Below are 24,544 nucleotides of genomic sequence, written 5' to 3' on the forward strand. Positions count from 1 at the left end.
GTTTCAACAATGAAAACGTTATCGTAATCTAAAACACCTAAAAACTTCAATTACCTAAATATTTCGAAAAATCAGAATTGAAGTGCTCTATAAATCAAAAGATTGATTTGAAAAATAAATATAGTCTAGAAAACTAAAAAACACGTTTGTATAGCATACGAAAGTAAAAAGTAAAAAATAAATACAGTTTGAAAAAACTAAAAAACACGCTTTTAAAGAATATCCAAGTAAAAAGTAAATATAGTTTAAAAAAACTAAAAAACACGCTTTTAAAGAACACCGAACTAAAAAGTTCAAAATATTTTTTTTAAATAAGCTTAAAACAATAACGATCGAAAAATACTAGCATCATTGTGAAAAAGCGTGGACGCTTTGTGCCATATTTTTTGTATATCTTGCGCCCACGCTTTTTTCACATAATACTAGTATTTTTCGATCGTTATTGTTCTAAGCATATTTAAAAAAATATTTTGAACTTTTCAGTTCGATGTTCTTTAAAGGCGTGTTTTTTAGTTTTTCAAACTATATTTATTATTCCTATGTAGTCTTTCCCTATTCGTTCAAACTTGTTAAGCCTATCCTTTGTCTTATTCGGAAAGATTGACAATGTTTGGTAATTCTACCAGCACGGAAAATTTCAATTAGTATACGTGAATCTTACAGATAGAGACAGGAATTGAGGAGAAATGTTTTTAATTGCGATGAAAAGCTTATAAGAGATCGAGTTGAACTTGTTTATGGTCGCACCAATATGCTTGCCCATTTGAAATCATGAGTAATGATGACCCCCAAAGCTTTCAGCTGTAAGGCTGCGGGCATGAAAATGGCGATGGCCGAACGATGGCAAGGCGACGTGACAGCGAAACGGTGGCGATGCATACAGCAACATCGATAGTATAGGTGACGGGCACGAAACGAGCGGTGGCGTTTTGTGCCCACGCGAGATACTTCTCCTCATTGCGCTGCCCCGCAGTCGCCATCGCTCGGCCGTCATTTTCGTGCCCGCAGCCTAATATATGCAGGATCACCTGAAGAAATTAATAATCTTAGCATAATTTGTCTTCGAAATGCCAAAATATATTTTCTCGCTACAAGGAACGTATTCCACATAATCGGTTTCATATACCAGAAAAGTCCAATGTTGTTCAACATACCATAGAGAAAAGCCACAAAATAAGTGAGGAATGCCTGAAATTGATGGGACCATTTCATGAAAACAAGTTTTCAGATGCTTTGGAAAGTTTCGAAGTAAAAAAATGTGGAATTAGATGTATGAAAGGTAATGAAGGTCCAATCCTAACTGGTGGAGCAGGTAAAAACTATCAGTCAGGCATCTAGATGCATATAAAAATATTGGTCATCTCCTGATGACTCGAACTTGATTAGGAAACATGTTTTCAATAAAACGACTCAACTCAAAGAAGTAATTTCAGTATCTAGAATTCAGATTTACATTGTTGTCTGCAAAAATTTCAAATATGTTATTGGAGATTCATTAAAATACTATTCAGATTTCCTTGAGTACAGACACTTGAAATCGAAAAAATAGAAATCAATAACTCGCTGATTATGAAACAATTTTTTATAGACATTTCAAAAGGCAAAGTACCCTTTATATTTCTGAGCACAACAAAACAAATTACAGATTTCCTGTGATAATTCAGTAATATATTTCTTTTTCTGGCATTGTTTCTTTTTCCAAATGTTCTCTTCTAAGGATATCCTCAACCTGATTGTATATATCAAATTATGTTACCTGAATAAATTAATATTTTTTAGTGGGAAGTCATAGTCCTATAGATGAAGAAGTAATCTTGAAACAAATTAAAGAGGAGACACTTTTGATAGTTGACAGTCCAGAGGAGCAACCAATTCATATATTGGAAAATGTAGAACAAACCAATCATAACTTGGTTAGCCCTATAGATAGTACCAGTAATGTCAACTCAACATACCACTCTAACTGCAACTCACAGTTTATGTGGCAGATGTTTGAAATTCCTTGGAACCAGTTGCCACGGCAGATGATAGAATCATGCGAAAGGGGTGAAAGGGAGAAAAACGTCATTAATTTTATCGTACATATGGTAGTGAACAAAATGAGAGAAATAAAATTGGTCATTCCTTCGTCCGCAATAAAGATAGTAACAAAAAAAATTGTCGACAGATTTCCTGATACATTCCGAGACTTAGATGAAGACGGCGTTGTAATAGGCGATGGCACTCATTCTGTTTTTAGAAAAATCCAGGATCGTAACAATTATTTGAACAGGCCTCATAAAAGAAAATCCAAACAATCTTTTGACATCGTTGTCAACAACAAGAAAACAGAAATGTCCAGAAGAGCAGGTTGCACCAACTGGGATCCTCCAGTAAATGAGCCGACGGGGTCATATATGAGTCAAATAACTGAAAATGATGAACACTTGGAGGAAAAACTAGAAAAATGTTTTCCAGAGCAGAGGAGATTTTTAAATAAAAACCCTTCATTGGCAGCAATAAAAAAAGAATGTCCTGTCTTGCTTACCAGAGTTGGTGCGACATTTCATTTTTATAAGCTCACGAATTCTGACATGGCCAATTTGGAACCAGCAGTAGCAATGAAATTCGATAAGTTTCTCAAGTTGAATGGATTCGAAAATGTGATACATAAAGAATCAAAATTGTTGACTATCATAGAGATTGTCACCAGATATTTCAAAGAAGATTTGAATCTGATTTACGCAGAACCAAATGTAAGTTTGATCTTCTGAAACAAGAAAGACACTCAATAGTTTTTTATATTTTTCAGAATATTTTGGTTCCCACTGAAATAGAATCACATCCTCAAATTATAAGAACCGGTGAGTTATTTTGATACAGATTTTGCGCATTACTATCACTGCTTTACTATGTTTTCCATAAATTACCTACATTAATGAGTTCCTCAAACGTGTGGAATGTTTTATCACCTAGAACGATAAATAGAGATACCATAGAGAAATACTGACAAGAGGTTGATAAACTTCCTGCTTTCTCATGAATCTTGCTCACAAGTCACCCTCCTTTCCTCTCATACCGGGTGGCAAAAATTCAATTGCATACTATTGCTATCTCGGTAACGGTAGAAGTTACGAAGCATCCATAACTCACACAAGAAACATTTCATTCCGAGATTTTCACTGGGCAGTTTGAAAATCTCAAAACGTGTTTCGCTAACAATAGCTCCCCCAGTATGAAAACACTCAAAGAAGCTATTATTTAGCGAAACACGTGTTGCGGTTCTGTAAATTGTCCAGTGAAAATCTGTGTTGTTTCTTCACTCAGAAAAATTATATAACAATCAAATTATCTAAAAGAACAATTCGTTCAGGCCAGTCTCAAATTACCTACGCTGTAGGTTGATGGACTGACCTATCAGAAAACAACTACTACCCTGGCTAATACCACGAGGGGTGTTGGATTATATTAGACAGGTACCGATAATTGAAAATTGAATTCCTTCAGAGTATCACTCCTCGAAATAGGCTGCCCAATTCCTCGTATAAAGAAGAAAACTTCACAAGTTTCGGATATGCGGTTGGTAACCTTGTTTCACATGCAGATGGGGCGATGACAAACATGTTGTTAGTTGTTCGCTTCAGCCTAGTTCGAGTAATGATACTCTGAATGAATTCGATGTTCAATTATCGGTAACCATCGACTTTATGTTGATGATTGACACCTTTCACTGGAGAGTGGTCAAACAGCCCGAAACCGGTATGCAAGTGTGATCCAATAATTGAAAATTGATTGCGACAGTTGTATCGCCAACGGCATATGTAGGAATAACTTCAATGAAAAATCCTGCGCTGTCACCTGTCACATATTGTGGTGTCTTAATTTTGGGAAAGTTGAGCAAAAAACTAATACTACTTTGAATGGTTTTTTTGCGTATCCAACATTCCTTAAAGACAACTTAATATCCACTGCATTACTTGTTGATATCCTATTTATATGCGGTGTTGCCACGTCCCCACTTGGTTGAATACACCACGGATATAATCCAACGCCCTTCGTAGTAATAGCCTGGTGAGTAGTAGTTTTCTGATAGGTGTCAGTACATACAGTGTAGGTAATTCGAGACTGGCCTGAACGAAATGTTCTTTCAGATGATTTGATTGACAACCAGTCTCAAAGTATGTCCATGCAATTTGTGGAGTTATATTACAAAAATATAACTTCAGTATTGATTTCCAATATTTCAGGTACAATCGAGGGTACAACAGACTGAATAGAAATGAGAGGAGCGGGTAACTTGATCTCGAAACTTCAGAGTTGATTACCAGTGTGAAGGTGGCCATGCGTTTTCATCCATGTGTTTGGTGAAAGAGAGGCGAGCGCGCTATTCCGCCATAGGTCGTTTCACCTCAATTATTCACATGGCTAGCCATGGAAATTTTTACATTGATAGACTCATTGCTGGAAACGAATTGATGTGATTGGAAATGATTCAAATGATGATGAAAATCCTTTTTTTTATGAAATGAACCGCATTTTATTGAAATTGTACAACAACTGATAATAATAGAAGCAGAAAAATAATTCCAAAAGGAAATTCGTTGCTAGGAATACCCCTAATTCACTTTTCATTAAAAAAAAGCATAAGTCCTTGCAAAAACACATTGCTGGGAGTATTTTTTCAAGAAACCAATCGAATTTAGCAAGCTTGTTAACCCCAGATGGGTCGCTAATTTTGTCTCACGAAAATACATCCCCTTCTACCCTTTATTCAATTTTCATTAATCATAACTCCTTGCAGAAATACATTGCTGGGAATATTTTTCCATGCAACCATCGAATTTGGCATGATTATTAACCCCAGAGGTGTCACTGATTTTGTCTCACGAAAATACACCCCCTTCTACCCTTAATTCAATTTTCATTAGAAAAAATCATAACTCCTTGCAGAAACACATTGCTGGGAAAATTTTTCCATGAAACCATCGAATTTGGCATGCTTATTGACCCCAGAGGGGTCACTGATTTTGTCTCACGAAAATACACCCCCTTCTACCCTTAATTCAATTTTCATTAGAAAAATTCATAACTCCTTGCAGAAACACATTGCTGGAAATATTTGTTCATGAAGCCATCGAATTTGGCATGCTCATTAACCCTAGATGGGTCACTGATTTTGTCTCACGAAAATACACCCCCTTCTACCCTTAATTCAATTTTAATTAAAAAAAAACATAATTCCTTGCAGAAACACATTGCTGGGAATATTTTTTCATGAAATCATCGAATTCAGTGAGCTTGTTAACCCCAGAAGGGTCGCTGATTTAGTCTCGCGAATGAACACCCCGACTACCCTTAATTCAATTTTCATTAATAAAAAAGCATAAGTCCTTGCAGAAACACATTGCTAGGAGTAATTTTTCATGAAACCATCGAATTTTGCAAGCTTGTTAACCCCAGAAGGGTTGCTGATTTAGTCTCGCGAAAGAACACCCCCGACTACCCTTAATTCAATTTTCATTAATAAAAAAGCATAAGTCCTTGCAAAAACACATTGCTGAGAGTATTTTTTCATAAAACCATCGAATTTGGCATGCTTATTGACCCCAGAGGGGTCACTGATTTTGTCTCACGAAAATACACCCCCTTCTACCCTTAATTCAATTTTCATTAGAAAAAATCATAACTCCTTGCAGAAACACATTGCTGGAATGATCTTCAAGAAAGTTAACTCAAACACCTTCTATCTACAAGTTGAAGAGCATAGTGGTTTCGAAATAGATGATTTTTTTCTACGTGTGAATACTACGACTAAAACTTAGATCAATGGATTTGGTTTTCGAAACTTATTCAACACTATCATTGGAAACCCATTGTGAATGCTGCGAATGATATGATTCTCGAAAAAATTGATAATCTGCTTCAGTTATTGACAGAAAGTTACGGTTATGAATGAACTTTCAATGTGTTTTCGCGAAGAGTAATAATTTTTTTTAATGAAAATTGAATTAAGGGTGGAAGGGCCTTCTGGGGTTAATAAGCATGCCAAATTGGATGGTTTCATGGAGAAATTTTCCCAGCAATGTATTTCTGCAAGGAGTTATGATTTTTTTAATGAAAATTGAATTAAGGGTAGAAGGGGGTGTATTTTCGTGAGACAAAATCAGTGACCCCTCTGGGGTTAATGAGCATGCCAAATTCGATGGTTTCATGAAAAAATATTGCCAGCAATGTGTTTCTGCAAGGAGTTATGATTTTTTTAATTAAAATTGAATTAAGGGTAGAAAGGGGTGTATTTTCGTGAGACAAAATCAGTGACCCATCTGGGGTTAATGAGGATGCCAAATTCGATGATTTCATGAAAAAATATTCCCAGCAATGTTTCTGCAAGGAGTTATGAATTTTTCTAATGAAAATTGAATTAAGGGTAGAAGGGGGTGTATTTTCGAGAGACAAAATCAGTGACCCCTCTGGGGTTAACAAGCTTGCTAAATTCGATGGTTTCTTGAAAAAATACTCCCAGCAATGTGTTTTTGCAAGGACTTATGATTTTTTTTTTAATGAAATGTGAATTAAGGGTAGTTGGGTGTGTTCTTCCGCGAGACTAAATCAGAGACCCTTCTGGGGTTAACAAGCTTGCAAAATTCGACGGTTTCATGAAAAAATACTCCCAGCAATGTGTATTTGCAAGGACTTATGATTTTTTTTACTGAAATGTGAATTAAGGGTAGTTGGGGGTGTTGTTTCGCGAGACTAAATCATCGACCCTTCTGGGGTTAATAAGCATGCCAAATTCGATGGTTTCATGAAAAAATATTCCCAGCAATGTGTTTCTGCAAGGAGTTATGATTTTTTCTAATGAAAATTGAATTGAGGGTAGAAGGGGGTGTATTTTCGTGAGACAAAATCAGTGACCCCTCTGGGGTTAATAAGCATGCCAATTCGATGGTTTTATGAAAAAATACTCTCAGCAATGTGTTTTTGCAAGGACTTATGATTTTTTTTAATGAAAATTGAATTAAGGGTAGTCGGGGGTGTATTCAATTAATTGACAGAAAAAATATTCCTAGCAACGAATTTCTATTTGGAATTATTTTTCTGCTTCTATTATTATCAGTTGTTTGTACAATTTCAATAAAATGCGGTTCATTTAATAAAAAAAAGGATTTTCATAATCATTTGAATCATTTCCAATCACATCAGTTCGTTTCCAGCAATGAGTCTATCAATGTAAAAATTTCCATGGCTAGCCATGTGAATAATTGTGGTGAAACGACCTATGGCGGAATAGCGCGCTCGCCTCTCTTTCACCAAACACATGGATGAAAACGCATGGCCACCTTCACACTGGTGAGTTGATTAATGAACTTTAGATATTTTTCAAGTACAATTTGTTGTTGAATATTCATTACAGGCTTTAAGTTCCATTTCACACTTCATAATAACAAATCAAGTTCTCACCTATATGGTCTTTCATTGAGCGCTTTCTATCTTTAAATTTAACCGATGGCATGGATTATGTTGGCTTCGAGAACTGCTTTGGTTTGTGACTCATTCGCATACACCTACAACTCAAGAAAACCCTACAAGAAAAAGTCTAACGGGGTCAAATCGCATGATCTCGGTGGCGTCGTCCTGTTGAAACCACATGTCGTTGATATCCATCCATCCAATTCGGTTCAAAAGGAGTTATCATCGACCTATAATGCTCGCCTTTGACAGTGATGACCTGTTCAATGTTGTTCTCAAATAAATATGGACCAATGATACCGCCAGCGTAAAATCCACATTAAACAGTAACTTTCGGGATGTATTGGACGCTTTTGGGTCTCAAGTGGGTTGATATCGTCCCAGATTCTACAATTTTGTTAGTTCACGTACACATTCATCCAGAAATGGGCCTCATCGCTGAAGATGATTTTTCGATGAAAATTAGGGTCAGTTGCCAACTGCCCATTCAGCGAACACACGTCGTTGTTTATGGTCGTTTACCTTCAGCTCCTTGGTCACGACGCAAAATTCGTCAAGCTGTGGTCTGCTACAGGCCGAGTTCTTGTAAGCGACGTGAAATCGACTGCCTCGGATTCTCTTGCATACTCTCACAGATAGCGGCGATGTTTTAGCAGATCTTGCGTTTCCTTGACGTACGGGTATTGGTAGATCGTTCACTGAACCAATGAACTCAAATTTATCCATCACATCGCGAATAGTCCGGTAGGACGATTTTGGCGACCGCAAAATGGGCGAAGCGAGCTGAACGTTGCCTGAATGTAACACCCATTTAGATAAAACAATTTTAATATTTGCACGAGTTGTTGAGTTCCATATCCATCCATGGTGATCTGGCAAACCAGACTGAATGAATGACAACTAATTTGACAGATGTAGCTTCAACAAGATGGCCGTTATCAATTGTCAAAGTTCGGAAGTTTCTGTAGGAGTTCTACAACTTACGAATAGATATTAAATTTCAGATACAATCAACTTTGTTATGATATTTTTCTGGAGTGAAACGTCGAGAATAATTCATGAGCATTGCATTAGTAAATGCAGGATTGAGGGAAGCATAATAATTTGTTAAGAAAATATAGGCCCGTATTTGAAAAAAAATTAAGAGGTTGACACCAATTGAAATTCATAAAGTTCAGTTGAAACCCTCCATATTTTTTTTATATGTTGTATAATAAAGATACCAGAGCTCGCAAATCAAAATCAACGATTTCAATTTTTTTCGGTTATTTCGAGTACGGCTCACGATATTCTGGATTTGTCGAAATTGTTCTTATGCATTCTGCGTGTTTGTCTAATTTAACCAATAGTGTGCAATTAAATTTTCACCCCCTGTATATCTCTTCAATGACGGTGTTTCCTAGGTATTGAAATTCTTTCCAACGCTATTTGATTACATCATTGACGCTTTGAAAAAATCCAGAAATTTCATATGTTGGCAGTTTTTCTCAAAAAGACATTAATTTGTTAATTATCAAATTGGATATGAATAAGTCTAGATGCAAATAATTCTTTTCTGAAATAGCTCATGAAGTTTTCAGTAAAACACTGTATCGAACTAGAAATTGTAGATGCCTTTGCAAGTTGTAATCAAACAATATTTATACTAATTCAATAGAACTGTCCGATACTTGATGAAAATCCATATTAAAATTCATTAATACAGTTTATTGTATGATTTTCACTAATATAAAGGGATTTACTAAAACCGCGACACGTGTTTCGCTATACAATACTTTACTCAAGCGTAAACGTGTCGCCGTTTTTGTAAAACCCTTCATAGTACAAATCATACAATAAACAATGATTTAGTTTTAATATTTATACTATTTTCTCCTACATCAGGAGCATCGTAACCAAGATGCTGGATTCATTGAAAAAATCATCAAAATTAGCTATCACAACTGATCTCAATTGAATGTTATATCAAGAAAAGCTTCTTATGCATCTTTTACAGATACACTAAGAGTGTTAGATTGATTTGTTTCATGAAATTTTCAATTTTGCATAAAATCTATTTATTTTGAACTCAGTTGCAACTTCACTTCTTATCAAAATAAAATCAGGCAGCACATCTGTCAATAAAATGAATATTTTGAATATTGATTCGAATAATTCACCTCTCAACTCTCAATAGGGTCTTCCAACAGGGACTTCCAACATTTGAACGATGTTATATCCCACACATATTGGCATCAATAGTTGTTCAAATTTTTCTTTATACGGCAACAGGATCACGCAAAGATCATTCGGGTGATCATCTACAGACCAGTTTCGGAGTATTTCTCCATATTAGTGCTTGACTGCTAATACGAAATCTTCTTCTGAGGCTGCAGTCTTTTCAACTACAAAAAGAAATTAGCATCTCTATCTCATGAAAAAACCCCTAAGTAGATAAGAAGCATTTCCGTGTTCAAAAACAAATATTGAATCAGTCTTTCAGGCCTTACTGCTCGATGAACGAAAAGCATCTGCACTCTTGCACGAATATTCATTAGTATTATTTATTTTTAAATTATTGTTGGATCTTTGAAATGGAGTTTCATCACAGACTTATTTTGGTTACAGGCAATACATTGTATACATACCTGGTATACTACGAAAAAACTCCTGTTAACCCAAATGGATTCTCAACATTCGAAGAGGCTTTCCAACTGGCATTTGCAATATATTTCAACTTCAATTTGAAGTATCCTGCCAATATTTCTCTGACAATGGAATTCATCCAGAGATACTTTTTTAAAATACACCCCGATTCTGGTTCTAAAGCCAACAAACCTTCCTTTTCCAGGGTTGTAAATCTTATGAATAAACTGAGAAGAATGAAAACGGGGCCGGATTAATTTTTTAAATTTATTTCTGTTCAGTAGGCAGAATGTTTGTTATTCAATATTATTATTATTATGAAATTATCAACATCAAAGTATTTACTAGAATTCATTTTTGAACAGATAAATATTAATGTTTATATACAAGTGAATACTCACGGAATGGGGTTGTGTCAAAAACATAAGTGGGGTCACCTGTTCACCAGATGTTCATTCACTCAGTCTTGACTGCAAAAAATCTGATTGTACTACAGATTGATGTAATAAAAGCACACATCAACAAATTGTGACACATATCTGTAATGCTTTGGAAATTATTTGAATAATTCGTGCTTTTTATATGATATGTAATGGAATCGACCGATATTTGATGAAAATCAAAGCATGTCTATACAGTATAAACACCCCTGAAGCACCTATTGGATAACGAAACACGTTTTGCGTTTTTGTAAAATTGTTTAGTGAAAATCTCACAATGAAGTGTTTCTTAAATACGCTATACGCTATACGCTTCTTCAGTCGTGTCTATACTGTATAGACACGCCTGAAAAAGCTATTGTATAGCAAAACACGTTTTACGTTTTCGTAAAACTGTTTAGTGAAAGTATCCCAATAGAGTGTTTCTTGACTACGCTATACAAGTTTCTTCAGTCGTGTCTATACTGTATAGACACGCCTGAAAAAGCTATTGTATAGCAAAACACGTTTTACGTTTTCGTAAAACTGTTTAGTGAAAGTATCCCAATAGAGTGTTTCTTGACTACGCTATACAAGTTTCTTCAGGCGTGTTTATACTGTATAGTCATACCGGAAGCAATAGCGAAACACTTTTTGCGTTTTTGTAAAACTGTTTCGTGAAAATCTCACAATAATACTGTATAGACACGCCTGAAGCCGCTATTGTATAGCGAAACACGTTTTGTGTTTTTGCAAAACTGTTTTGTAAAAATGTCACAATAAAGTCTTTCTTAAATACGCTATACAATAGCTTCTTCAGGCGTGTCTGTATAGACACACCTGGAAAAGCTATTGTATAGCAAAACACGTTTTGCGTTTTTGTAAAACTGTTTAGTGAAAATATCCCAATAGAGTATTTCTTGACTACGCTATACAATAATTTCTCCAGGCGTGTTTATACTGTATAGTTTATTGTATTAGTTTGAGAATGTCCATATAGGACGAAACTGCAGTAATGTTAGTTACAATTAAAAGTGGTAAAAAACATAGAAATTTTCATTTCTCTTTTCATCACGCCTAAAACAAGAGCGAAACTCTTTTTGCTTTTTTGTAAAACTGTTTCGTGAAAATCTCACAATGAAGTGTTTCCTGAATACGCTATACAATAGCTTCTTTAGGCGTTTCTTCACTGTATAGATGCGCCTGAAGCAGCTATTGTATAGCAAAATACGTTTTGCCATTTTGTAAAACTGTTTAGTGAAAATCTCACAATGAAATGTTTCTTGAATATGTTTTTATGTAATTGTACTAATAAAATATGAAGCACGAAAAGTGTCGAATACCTAAGAATCTGTATCAATAATGTCAAAATAAAACTGTCAATTTTCTTGATGAAATCGATAATATTTTTTTGTAAATTTTCAATATGTTTTGAACATGACCAAGAATTGCTCGCATAACCATGCTGGTTTTTTATTTTTGTTTTCCTTTCCTCGTTTCACTTCCGTCGTTTCCTTATTTACGATACTACGAAATATCTCCCGTAACGAGAACTCTATTTTGTTAACTGTTTCACTCACCATAAGTCTTCAAGATCACGCACGAACGGACCAGACCTCTAAGAGGATTCGATCGATATCCAGCAGGAAGCAACATCTTTATCAGGCGAGCACTTTTCATCATTTTGTTCTCTTGGTTATATTACTATCCCATAGCTCATTCTATTGTATTTTGCACTGCTCATTTGCGTCTAAAGTGGGAATTACATATTGTGCAAACATCTGTAGATGATAGAAGCGAGCGTATATACTATACCTCATAATGATTGAAGGCACAATTGATGAAAAAAGTACTGTAGTTCCTTTCTGAGAGTTCCAATACAACAGTTTTGTTCAAATAGTAATCTAAAAAATATTGCTCAGTTCAGGTAAGTTCTTGAAATCATTTCTGTCAATTTCAAACCAGGTTTTCGAAAGGCTTGTTGAAGAATACTAAATAGTACGATTGGAAAATATTTACGAGTTCTTCAACAAGATACGTCCCGTCATTCTCTTTCATAAGAGTAACTTTCACCTCACATAGAAGGTGAAATATAATTCTTGAACGTGTTCCCATTCTGGTATCAATATTATTTAATGTATGGAAAAAATTATTTTAGAAAATTTTCGAGTCCATACGTGGGTGTAAGAGGATTAGCACACACTCTACTCGAAACTTACTCAATAAATATACTAAGTGACAAAGAAAGGTAAACACGCATTTATATTGAAAATATTTCAATAATTTTTTACTCATATACTTGACAGATAATAGCAAACAAACGAATTACTTTTCAGAGAAATTGGATGATCGTGAAACCAGTGAAGTTCAGTAATGTGTTGCAGATCCTTGATGTCGTATACACTCGTGGATACGCCTGGGCGTTGTCCTGTTAAAGTGGTCTATATTCTGTTGGGGTATCTCATTCCACACTACCTCTTGTGAATTCAGCAGTCTGCGACTAAGAATATCCCACACATGTTCGATCGGTGAAAGACCAGGTGATCTGGGTGGCCATGGTAAGGGGTTAATGTCATGCTAATTTATGAAGTCTAGTGTTAATCTAGTCACATGCGGTCTAGCGTAGTCTTGTTGACATATGGGGTTCTCGATGGTCTCAAGATATGGAACGACATGAGGCTCCACTACTTCGTGAATGTAACGAAGAGCTGTCATGTTGCCTCTAATAAATATTAAATGCACAAAAATACGTAAAAATTGATTAGTTCTTCTTGAAATTTCTCTAATTGAAAAAACCATCATATTTTAGGAGTATTAAAAAAAACTCCGTAGTTTCCTATTTCTATTCAAACAAATAGGACCATTTTGAGCTCCAATGAGCTCCTAATGATACTTATTGAAGCTACATGATAATCAAGCGCTTTAATTTATACTGAAACGCAAATATTAGATATTAAACAATTGTACATCATTCAGATAGGATGCCAGCAGTAAAAAAATTAAAACGAACTCACTACTCAAAGCCATAGATAAGTGACAAGATTTAATAATTGATATTGTATACCAACAACTTCAAAAACAATAGGTCAAACAAGTTACTCCTACACAGCAACCTAAATTATTCAGGCACCCGCCTTAAACTATAGTAACTGAAACTCCTTTGAAATGCTTCAAAAACCAACTCCTATAATTTGTTAAAGAAACGTACAAAACAAAAATTCACAAAATAATAAAGGGCTGAGTTATTACTGATATAAGGTTTATGTGTTGTAAATACAAACCATATATTCACCACATACAAGTATGTAACAATTCTTCTGTGGATTTTGTAAATATTTATCAATTTTTTGTATTTCTGTTTAACAGTATGTTATAATTATGAATAAACGTTATTATTATACTCTGTATCAAAATAATCCAAAATATTACTTTCTATATGAATTCTAACATACTTTAATATATTTTATTGCCACAAATATTTCATAGATTGATTAGTAAAAATCTAACAATGAAGTGGTTCTTGAATACGCTACACAATAGCTTCTTCAGGCGTGTCTATACTATATAGACACGCCTGTATTGTGGCGTATTGTGGAATTGGCCGCGGTGGTAGTGCGCGCGACCCACGATCGTGGGTTCGATTCCCGCCTCGACCAGATATTTTTCTCGGGAGAATTTATCTGGTTGAAGCTGGGATGATTCAGCAACAGTGTTAGGAATCACACGTTAGAAGGTAAGACCTCGTTGGTCCTTAGCTCGCACAAGTTTCTCAACTTCTGAGAGTTGTCGTTCGTATGGGGGCGACAACTGATTAACGGAAAAACAGATTTTTTTTAAACAGATAACGAAAGACGTTTTGAGTTTTTGGAAAACTATTCAGTAAAAATCTCACAAATGAGTGTTTCTTGAATACGCTACACAATAGCTCCTTCAGGCGTGTCTATACTGTATAGACACGCTATTGTACAGCGAAACACGTTGTGTGTTTTTGGAAAACTGTTAAGTGAAAATTTCACAATAAAGTGTTTCTTGAATATGCTAAACAGTAGCTTCTTCAGGCGTGTCTATACTGTATAGACGCCTGAAGAAGCTATTGTATAATGAAACATGTTTTGAGTTTTTGTAAAACTGTTCAGTAAAAATCTCACAAATAAGTGTTTCTTGAATACACTACACAATAGCTTCTTCAGGCGTGTCTATACTTTATAGACACGCTATTGTACATCGAAACACGTTGTGAGTTTTTGGAAAACTGTCAAGTGAAAATTTCACAATAAAGTGTTTCTTGAATTCGCTATACAATAGCTTTTTCAGGCGTGTCAATACTGTATAGACACGACTGAAGAAGCTATTGTATAACGAAACACGTTTTGAGTTTTTGTGAAACTGTTTAGTGAAAATCACACAATGAAGTGTTTCGTGAGTACGCCATGCAATTGCTTCTTCAGGCGTTTCTATACTGTATAGACACGCCTAAACAAGTTACTGTATAGCAAAACACGTTTTGTATTTTTGTAAAATTGTTTAGTGGAAATCTCACAAGTTACTGTTACTGTATAGCAAAATACGGTTTGCATTTGTTAGTAAAAATCTCACAAATAAGTGTTTCTTGAATACGCTACACAATAGATTCTTCAGGAGTGGCAATACTGTATAGACACTCCTGAAGAAGCTATTGTATAATGAAATACGTTTTGCATCTTCGTAAAACTGTTTTGTGAAAATCTCACAATAAAGTGTTTCTTGAATACGACATACAATAGCTTCTTCAGGCGTGTCTATACTGTATAGACGCGCCTGAAGCATCTATTGTATTGTGTTCCTTGAATACGCCATACAATAGCTTCTTCAGGCGTGTTTATACTATATAGACGTGCCTGAAGCATCTATTGTATAGCGAAACACATTTTGCGTTTTTGTAAAACTGTTTTGTGAAAATCTCACAAATTAGTATTTTTTGAATACGCTACACAATAGCTTCTTCAGGCGTGTCTATACTGTATAGACACGCCTGTAGAACGAAACACGTTTTTTAGTGAAATTCGCCCTCTCTAAAAATCACTAAGTGGAGGAATACGACGAAGTCTTCGCACTCGAGGCCTTGTGTTAAAAATACGAAACACTTTACAACAAACTCTTTAACAATCAAAGCACAAACAATAATAAAAATTGGGGAAATACTTCATAGATTGATTTGTTGAAGATGAAATAATACATCTACAATATTTCATAGATTGTGTCTAATTATTAGAACTACTTTTGAATTTATCAACTCAAGGAAGCAAGATCTTATTTAGGGACGTTATTGAAGGCATTTTCGTGTTTTCACGGGGCTTTTAAAACTGATCATGTTAGAAATGCTGCACCAGCTTCAAAAATAGCTGCCGTTGAATAATTGGGATTTTCAAATATGTTTATGCCAGTAGTACCTTCGAACGCGTTTACCTGGCAAATTAATCCAACTGAATAAGGTTGGAGCTCAATCAATGAGAAAAATTGATTTTTCATAAAATAATTGTATACCCTCAGAATCCTATATCAAAATGATCGTCAGTCCATGGCGCGTCAAATTCTTCAGTCACACTATACAGGGTGTAACATAAGTACGTTGAAATATTCAAGTGACGTATTTCTGAGACAATTTTAAGAAAAAAAGTCCATATGAAGTTGTGTCTGAAAATGCTTCGTTTCGGAGATACGGGGTGTTGAAATTGAATTCTTTGTTCGCTTTTTGAAAATAGCTCTTATAAAAAATAAGTTATTTGCACGAAATTCGGTAACCGGGGTTTTTTTAACGTGGGAAATCATAATTTCGTATTAATTTTCATTTAACATCTAGAGGGCGCTGCGTACGTTGTCATTATTTATTTCAACTTAATTTTTTTGACAGTAAACTTTTGGTACTTTTCATGATAAAACCTAATTCTCACACCATTTTCAATTAAAAAAGGTACATTTCCTCAACAACGCTGGAGGTGATCGTTTTCGAGATATTTACAAGTTTCTATATCGATGCATATTACTTAGCTCTTAGGCCGCTAAATGAAGTTGCTGAGAACAGTACAAAAACTGAGTATGTGGTGTATCTCGTCAAAATAAACAACTTTTTCCTATAAAATGTTTAACGAAGAATGATTCGTTTTCGAAATACAGATTGTTGAATTTTTCCTAAACATGGTAGGGTTTTGTCATAAATTTTTTGCAATTTCAGTTATTTTCGGAGTTTGTAAAAAAAACAATTTGGAGAAGTACTATGTTATTTATTAGGAAAATAAACAAATAAAAACTGAACGAAACAACTATTACAACAACTGTTCAAAGAGACGACTCCCAACAGTAATACAAGCTTCTGCTCTCCTCATCAAAGAATTCCGCACCCGTTGAAAAATGCCCGGAGTGTTTCTTATCGTTTCGCAGCAAGCTATGATGCTGTCCGTCAACATGTCCTCGTTTTCAATGGGGCTAGCGTAAACTAGTGATTTTAGGTGTCCCCAAAAAAAAATCGACTGGATTGATGTCCGGTGACCTTGGGGGCCAATGCTCAGTGCCTCCTTTTCCTATCCATCGTTGGGGATATGCTACGTCTAAAAAATTTCTTGCTATCACACTGAAATGAGCAGGAGCTCCATAGTGCATAAACCAAGAGTGATTTTGGAGGCCCATCTTAAGGTGCGTATTCACCAAAAAAGCGAGCACGAGCGAGCATGAGCGAGCATTCGTGTATGTTTGCTCGTGTTCGTTCATGTTCGCTCGTGTTTGCTCGACATATTGATGTCTCGTCCACACCAGAGCTAATATCTTCAAGTTAGTAGTCGTCGTGGATCCATCTACTTTGTGCGAGCACCTTTTGATGTACCGCCTTCTTCTCGATCTTTTTTGAATGCGAACAAGCATACGTTCGCTCGCTCGCTAGCCCGTACTCACCAGACGATTATTGCTCCTTCACTCTTGTTCGCTCGTGCTCGCTTTTTTGGAGAATACGCAGCTTTACATAAGTTGGGGAAGCTCGTGTTCCAAAAAATATAGGTTCAAACGTAAGGAGGGAAAATGGGGCCCTATTAAATAATCCCCAATTATGCCTACCCATACATTAAAAGAGAAGGTGTCTTGGAAATGAGTTTGCGTTATCGCATGTGGGTTATCTTCCGCCCAGATGTGGTTGTTATGGAAGTTCATGATACCATTTCTTGAAAAATTAGCCTCATCTGTGAAGAGGATTTTCGATAAAATTTGCGGATGTTGTTCGACTTCTTTGAAGCCATTGAGCAAATTCGATACGTGGTTGGAAATCACGTAGCGTAAGTGCCTGGACACGCTGAATATGATAAGGATATAATTGCTGTTCCTTCAAAATTCTGTAAACTGTCATGTGACTCACATTTGAAGTTTGAATAATTTTTCTTTTACTTGTCTCTGGATGTTCACTAATTTCTTCGAGAACCGCCTCCTCCAATTCTACAGTTCTTGTAGTCCGTGGCCGTCCTACTGTAGAATTTGTTTCAAAGCTTCCAGATTTGGAAAGTCGCCGGAAAAGATTCGCAAATGTCGCTGCACAAGGAGTCACGCTTTGGGGATACCTTTCCTGATAGATGCGTCCGGCCTCGCTTGAATTTTCGTCAGCCAAGTCTTATGCAAAAACCAAATCAGCCATTTCAGCATTCGTAAAGTCAGGCATGGTACCAAAAAATCACTTTATAAACTCCGAACTGTGAATTAGTCAATTAATAGGTAAAAATGTGACAGCGAACTTCTATTTTTATAAACAAACTTTCATAGCCTGCTCGATTTAATTAACTTAATTTGCAAGCGAAGAGTGACAAAAATTATTGAAATCAAATTTGGCTATAAAGTAATATGCATCGATATAGAAAATTGTAAATATCTCGAAAACGATCGCCTCCAACGTTGTTTTACTTGGAAAAGGTGTGGGAATTAGGTTTTTTCATGAAAAGTACCAAAATTTTACTGTCAAAAAAGTTAGGGTAATTTGAAATAAATAATGACAGCGTACGCAGTGCCCTCTGTTACATGAAAATTAATACAAAATTATAATTTCACACACCAAAAAAATCCCGGGTACCGAATTTCGTGCAAATAACTTATTTTTTGTAAGAGTTGTTTTCAAAAACTGAACAAAAAATTCAGTTTCAACACCCCGTATCTCCAAAACGAAGCATTTTTGGACACAAGTTCAAATAGACTTTTTTTCTCAAAATGTTCTCAGAAATACGTCACTTGAATATTTTAACGTACTTATGTTACACCCTGTATATCGAAAATATCAGCAAAACAAACCGTGAGGCTCTCCCACGTAACATAGCGCTCGCAATTTTTTTCTTGACAAAAACGGGAAAAAATTATTAACTATTAAAATCCGTCGATTCAGGTGGAGCACCCTGTATATTGCTATCGTTTTTATATACAATTGGAAACATCGCGCTTTTTTAGAAGTTTAGTTCTTTAGAACGACTGTCTTTCATTATTGCATACAATAATTGAAAGGGAGCATCTCCCTTTCCGATCGTTCGGAATAATTCTAGATCCACTATCAAGATTTCCGACCGTATATTTTTTAATAGATGGATTGAAACCCGGCAACTGAAATTGATCATTCGTCAGAAATTCAACATCCCAACATCATGGGTATTTACATTACCGAGTACCGATGGTTACAAACACGATTTTATTTGGTCGGACGCATAGTCAATTTCCGAAAATAAGGGAAGGGGTTTTAGGGTATTACTTTTCACACCCAGGGGTCGGTCAGGGTGACTTTGCAAGAATAGGTAGACCTCGGAAAGAAGGATTTTAAGGATGGTTACGAATTAATCATAGAATGCGGGTAGATAAACTATAATCGAATCCGAACGCACACGCATATTCCCAAACCACAAAATGATCGTAAACCTAGATACTCCCAAATTGATAAAAACCACCTTGTAAAGTTCAACTGCTAGAATGAAACTCCCATCCAACCCTAACCACTCATTTTCATATGAAATATTTTTCCTAGACACATATGAGCACCCCGTTGTTTTGATGTTTTTTTACACAGAATGCTACTTATACTTTCCTGTAAATTTTGTTTTGCCTTTCTGATCCGCTGCTGCTCCGCTGTCGGTACACAATTATTGTGATCGTTTATACGCTAGTTGGCAACATTTTTGCTAATATAGTACGACATTTTGGCGATTCTTATAATATAAACCACTTACCTTCATTACCTACAAATTTCCTTTTTCGTTTTTCCGTTATCTAATGACAAATACATGGTGAATATTAGACATAACCTGTAAACCCCGCTGAAAATATTTTTTTAAATTAAAATTTAATTGAATGTTAGAGAGGAAATAGTAAGTTATTTTGCTGTCAGAATATAGGTTTTGATTAGCTTCAATGACCAGATATTTGATCATTGAGGCCTATATTTTTAGTTATTATTTTTGTGTTTGAAGCTGGATTTTACTTATTTCATCTACGTTTCAGGTACCTTTAAAATAGTGCAGACCGTTGAAGAAGGTCTAAAACAGCTCACCATAGTTCCGTCGTCATGGATACATAATAACCAGCTCTCATGGCCAATAACTGGTGCTGATGAGCTGATACGAAATCCCTATTCTATGCCCGAAGCCAGTTGGTTTACAATAGCGTGTCAACTCAAACGAAGCCATTTGATAACCTACGAAATTGCTGAAGAAGAACTAAAACGAATGCTGGAAATGGACGCAGAACAAGAAAAGGTTATCAATTCTATACAACCAAAAAAGCAACGCAGGCTAATACTTCGCAGAGCGAAACCTAGCCAAAATGATTTAAATACTTCACCACAGGAATGTTTGGTAAGTTTATTTTTATTCGAACAAGTCTAACAGAAAACATAAACTGATTCACTAAGAACAAAATATTCAAGTTTTCTGTTGAAGGAAAAATTATATTATCTAAGTAGATAACTAAAAATCAGGACTAGAAAGTGCACACCCTTTGTATTTTATATTCTTCCAAATTCTACATGTCAATGCCTTGAAAATTTCAAATTCACTTATGGGGTATACCTAATAAGAATGAAATATTTAGATCCTTCCCATATAAATGTCATCGGAAAACGAATCCACATGCAATTTGACTGCATTACCTTTCTCGATTTCATATCATTTCTAGATACGTTTATTCATTTTTCGATGACATTCCAGGTTAGCTTCCCAAATTTCTGCCACCGCAGTTGTCGGTTGATTGGTCAAACCACCAAAACTATCATAGAAACTTGGCAAGTTGCAAGTTGCAAGTTGCTTGCATGTCACACCAATAGGTGGTCCCACTTAATGTGATATTATCTCTAATTTCACCGTCTAATTTCACTTCTTACTATACTGGTAAAATGGTATTCGTTACGTGTTCAGAGATAGAGTGTCCATAAACTACTACCTACTACTTAAATGTTGTTGAGTTTTACCTGAGTTCTTCTTCTTCTTAGTTGACCTCATATCCCCGTTAAGGGGATATGAAATCTGAAGTTTTCACGGATAGGAATATGCTGAACTGGTTTTTCCGGGTATTTGATCCGTGTATGTGATACGTGTATCACAAATTATCTCTAATTTCACCGACGTTTCGACAAAATCTCATTTGTCATTATCTAGGTGTGCTGTTACGTGTTCAGAAATTTGTTGATCCTGCTCAACTCACTTCTTACTATACTGGTAAGTATAGTAAGGTAAGTATAGTAAGTTTAGTAAGTCTAGTAAGAAGTGAGTTGAGCAGGGTCAACAAACTTCTGAACACGTAACAGCACACCTAGATAATGACAAATGAGATGTTGTCGAAACGTCGGTGAAATTAGAGATAATATTACACGGATAATACCACACGGATCAAATACCCGTAAAAACCAGTTCAGCATATTCCTATCCGTGAAAACTTTAGATTTCATATTCGATACCTTAACGGGGAGATGAGGTCAACTAAGAAGAAGAAGAAGAACTCAGGTAAAACTCAACAATACCATTTTACCAGTATAGTAAGAAGTGAGTTGAGCAGGGTCAACAAACTTCTGAATACGTAACAGCATACCTAGATAATGACAAATGAGATTTTGTCGAAACGTCGGTGAAATTAGTGATAATATCACATACACAGATCAAATACCCGGAAAACCAGTTCAGCATATATATATATATATATATATATATATATATATATACAGGGTGGCCCACCACATTCGCCTCAGTATTTCTATGAGAAATGAAGAGAGTTAGGGAAAAACTTCCAGCACAGGTATATGTGGATCCATGAGGAGCATATTCCAAAATTATTTCGAAATATACAGGGTGACTTTCAAAAAAGTTACATACCAAAGTTATATTTTTTTTTGTGGAACACCCTATATTTTTTTATATTTTTAGATACTATAGACAAAATGAAGGTGAGTTAAAAATTGTTTTCACCAAATGAAATGTTTAGTGCAATATTATTCCAAGTGGCGAAAAAATTTGCCGCAAAATTTGGACAAACATTTAATTGAATAACTTCTTGAAGTTGAATGAAACACCCCGTATTTAGTGGCGTGATTTGACGCAGGACTAGATTCCCTTCAAAACTATATTAGGCTTTCCTATACCTATCTCTTCTGCTTTTTACATAAAAGGCGGTTTTGTATTTTACTTATGAGTAATTTTTTTATCTTTAAAATGAAACACGCTGTATTTAAATGAAATGTCTAAAAAGCGTTTTAAACACCTTTTTATTGTAGAATCCGTAGATTCGCTAGAAGCACAAGTTTAAATTATTTGAAATAAGGTGTATCTAAAGTAAAATGCAGGCAAACCTAAAAACTAAGATTTATTGCCATTTCTGAAATATTAAAAAGCATTCTTCAAAATAAGAAGATGCATGTGTCTTAATTATTGAGGCAAAATATGTTAAATTCGCTTTATTCTTAGCAAATATATTAGATTTCATAGTGAAATTAATACCAAAATTACAATATGGGGTCAATAAAAACATACATTCCGATTGCCCATAAAACCTATTCTACCATTTTTTCAATAATAGTAGGCTCTGGCCTAGATGACGTTAATTATTATTATAAAATAAAAAGTATTTGACAGTGACACAACTTGTTAATCAAACCATTAACAATGTTTTGATTAGTTTAAAATGAGAACTCATTCCCAGGAAGAACGAATTGATATGATTTTGATAATCGGTGAGTGTGAAAATAGTATATTATGCAACGATCATGTAATGATGGTTATTAAGACACGAGCATTAACCGGGATACGAAACGAGCCGAAGGCGAGTTTTGTATGGTATATGCGAGTGTATTAATAACCATTACATGAGAATTGCATACGCTATTTTTTTCTAAACCCGATAAATAATGAAAAACTATAAATATTATATTTGTAGTGAACACATTTACAGTAATTAACTCATATTTTTTTTAAAAAACACAAACTTAATGGTATTATCATGGATATATGAAAACTATAAAGATTCTGATTATATTTATATTGAATATAACAACTGTAATTAATCTGATCTTTTAAAAATATTGGAGTCGATGGTATTCCTTCTATATCGCTGTTTTCAGACATTTTGATAATATAGGTAGGTAATATGAAAACTGATTTTGACAAATAAAGCAATTAGTTACTTAGGATAGAATCTAGGACAAACAAAGGAACAGGATTCTTGATTGAAAAATTATGGGTTTCTATTGGTTGATAATCTGTATCGTTATGAAAAATCTGTATCATAATGGATATCATTATGAAACGGATTATGGTCATATAAGTGTATTGTTAGAGTACGGGTGTAGAAAAAAACTGTTTATTAGCGTCAAGAGTATATGCCCAAAGGTATCCTAATAGGAGTCATCCTAACAAGCGTTCATTGGAAAAGTTGTGCAGCTTTTCCGAGAACAGTCAGTGTATCTTATAATATGCAAGAACGGCACAAACCGGTTACTGGAAATGAGAAATATTAATATTTAGTGATGTTATCTCCAATTGAACACCCTCACACAAGTCAACGAAAAATATGTGAAACAACTGAAATAAGCAGACAGAGTATCCAAAGAATAATTGAAAATTACAAATTCCACCCTTATCGCATTCAACTACATCAACAGCTTTTTGAAGAAGATTATGATCGACGACTGATGAAGGAAGTTTTTTAGATTATGTGCTTTTTTCCGATGAGTCAACTTTCCATAACAACGGATTAGTTAACAAACATAACTTTCACTACTACAGTGACGATAATCCTAATATTTTTAGAACCCTTGATCACCACCACAAATGGTCTGTTAATGTGTGGGGTGGAATAATTGGAAAGCAAGTATTAGGTTCTTACTTTTTTGATGGTCATTAAACGGCGTCATGTTTCTCGGATTTATTTGGGATAATTTGCCTATGCTGCTCTTAATATTCGTCAACGGACGTGGATGCAGCTAGATGGTGATGGTCCCGACTATTTTTTATGGGGATATATCAAAAGTATTGTTAACGATACACCTCCAACGACACCTCAGGATATGAAAGTACGAATAAGAAGAGCGTTTCGTTTCATATCACATGATATGTTATCCAGAGTTCAGAAATAATTTCAAGAGAGAGTTCGCCTATGCATCGAGAAAAATGGACACCATTTTGAGCATTGATTGAAATTATAAACTATTTAAGTGAAATATAAAAACGCTTTTTGTGTAAAAACCAGAAGAGATAGGTATAGGGAACCCTAATATAGTTTTGAAGGAAATCTACTTTTGCGTCAAATCACGCCACGGGTGTTCAATTCAACTTTAAGAAGTTATGTGTGTCCAAATTTTGAAGCAATTTTTTTCGCCATTTAGAATAATATTGCATTAAAAATGTAATGTGGTAGTTAACTTCAACCGTTGAGCTAAGCAGTACCTACATTTAATCACGAGCAGCTCGTTGCACGTTACAGGGTTAAAACAATTTTCAAATTATGGTCTGTATTTTCAAATTTCTCGAAAATTATCAGAAACGGTCAGTTTTAAGTATGGCAAATAAAATAATAACTCACCT

General features: G+C 35.1%; 1 protein-coding gene across 1 annotated transcript in view; it reads left to right on the forward strand.

Moving 5' to 3' along the window:
- The window catches only part of LOC111502702 (uncharacterized), a 72,864-nt gene that overhangs the window by 45,799 nt on the left and 2,521 nt on the right, over positions 1-24,544 (forward strand). Inside the window, exons 3-5 of the mRNA XM_074172624.1 lie at positions 1,780-2,735; positions 2,792-2,843; positions 19,980-20,332. Coding sequence (XP_074028725.1) covers positions 1,780-2,735; positions 2,792-2,843; positions 19,980-20,332 — 1,361 coding nt within the window. The remainder of the gene's footprint in view (positions 1-1,779; positions 2,736-2,791; positions 2,844-19,979; positions 20,333-24,544) is intronic.

This window comes from Leptinotarsa decemlineata, unplaced genomic scaffold (assembly GCF_025532065.1).
Source record: "Leptinotarsa decemlineata unplaced genomic scaffold, Ldec_3_MD MMD2_tig00000133_RagTag_RagTag, whole genome shotgun sequence".
Taxonomy (NCBI): Eukaryota; Metazoa; Arthropoda; class Insecta; order Coleoptera; family Chrysomelidae; genus Leptinotarsa; species Leptinotarsa decemlineata.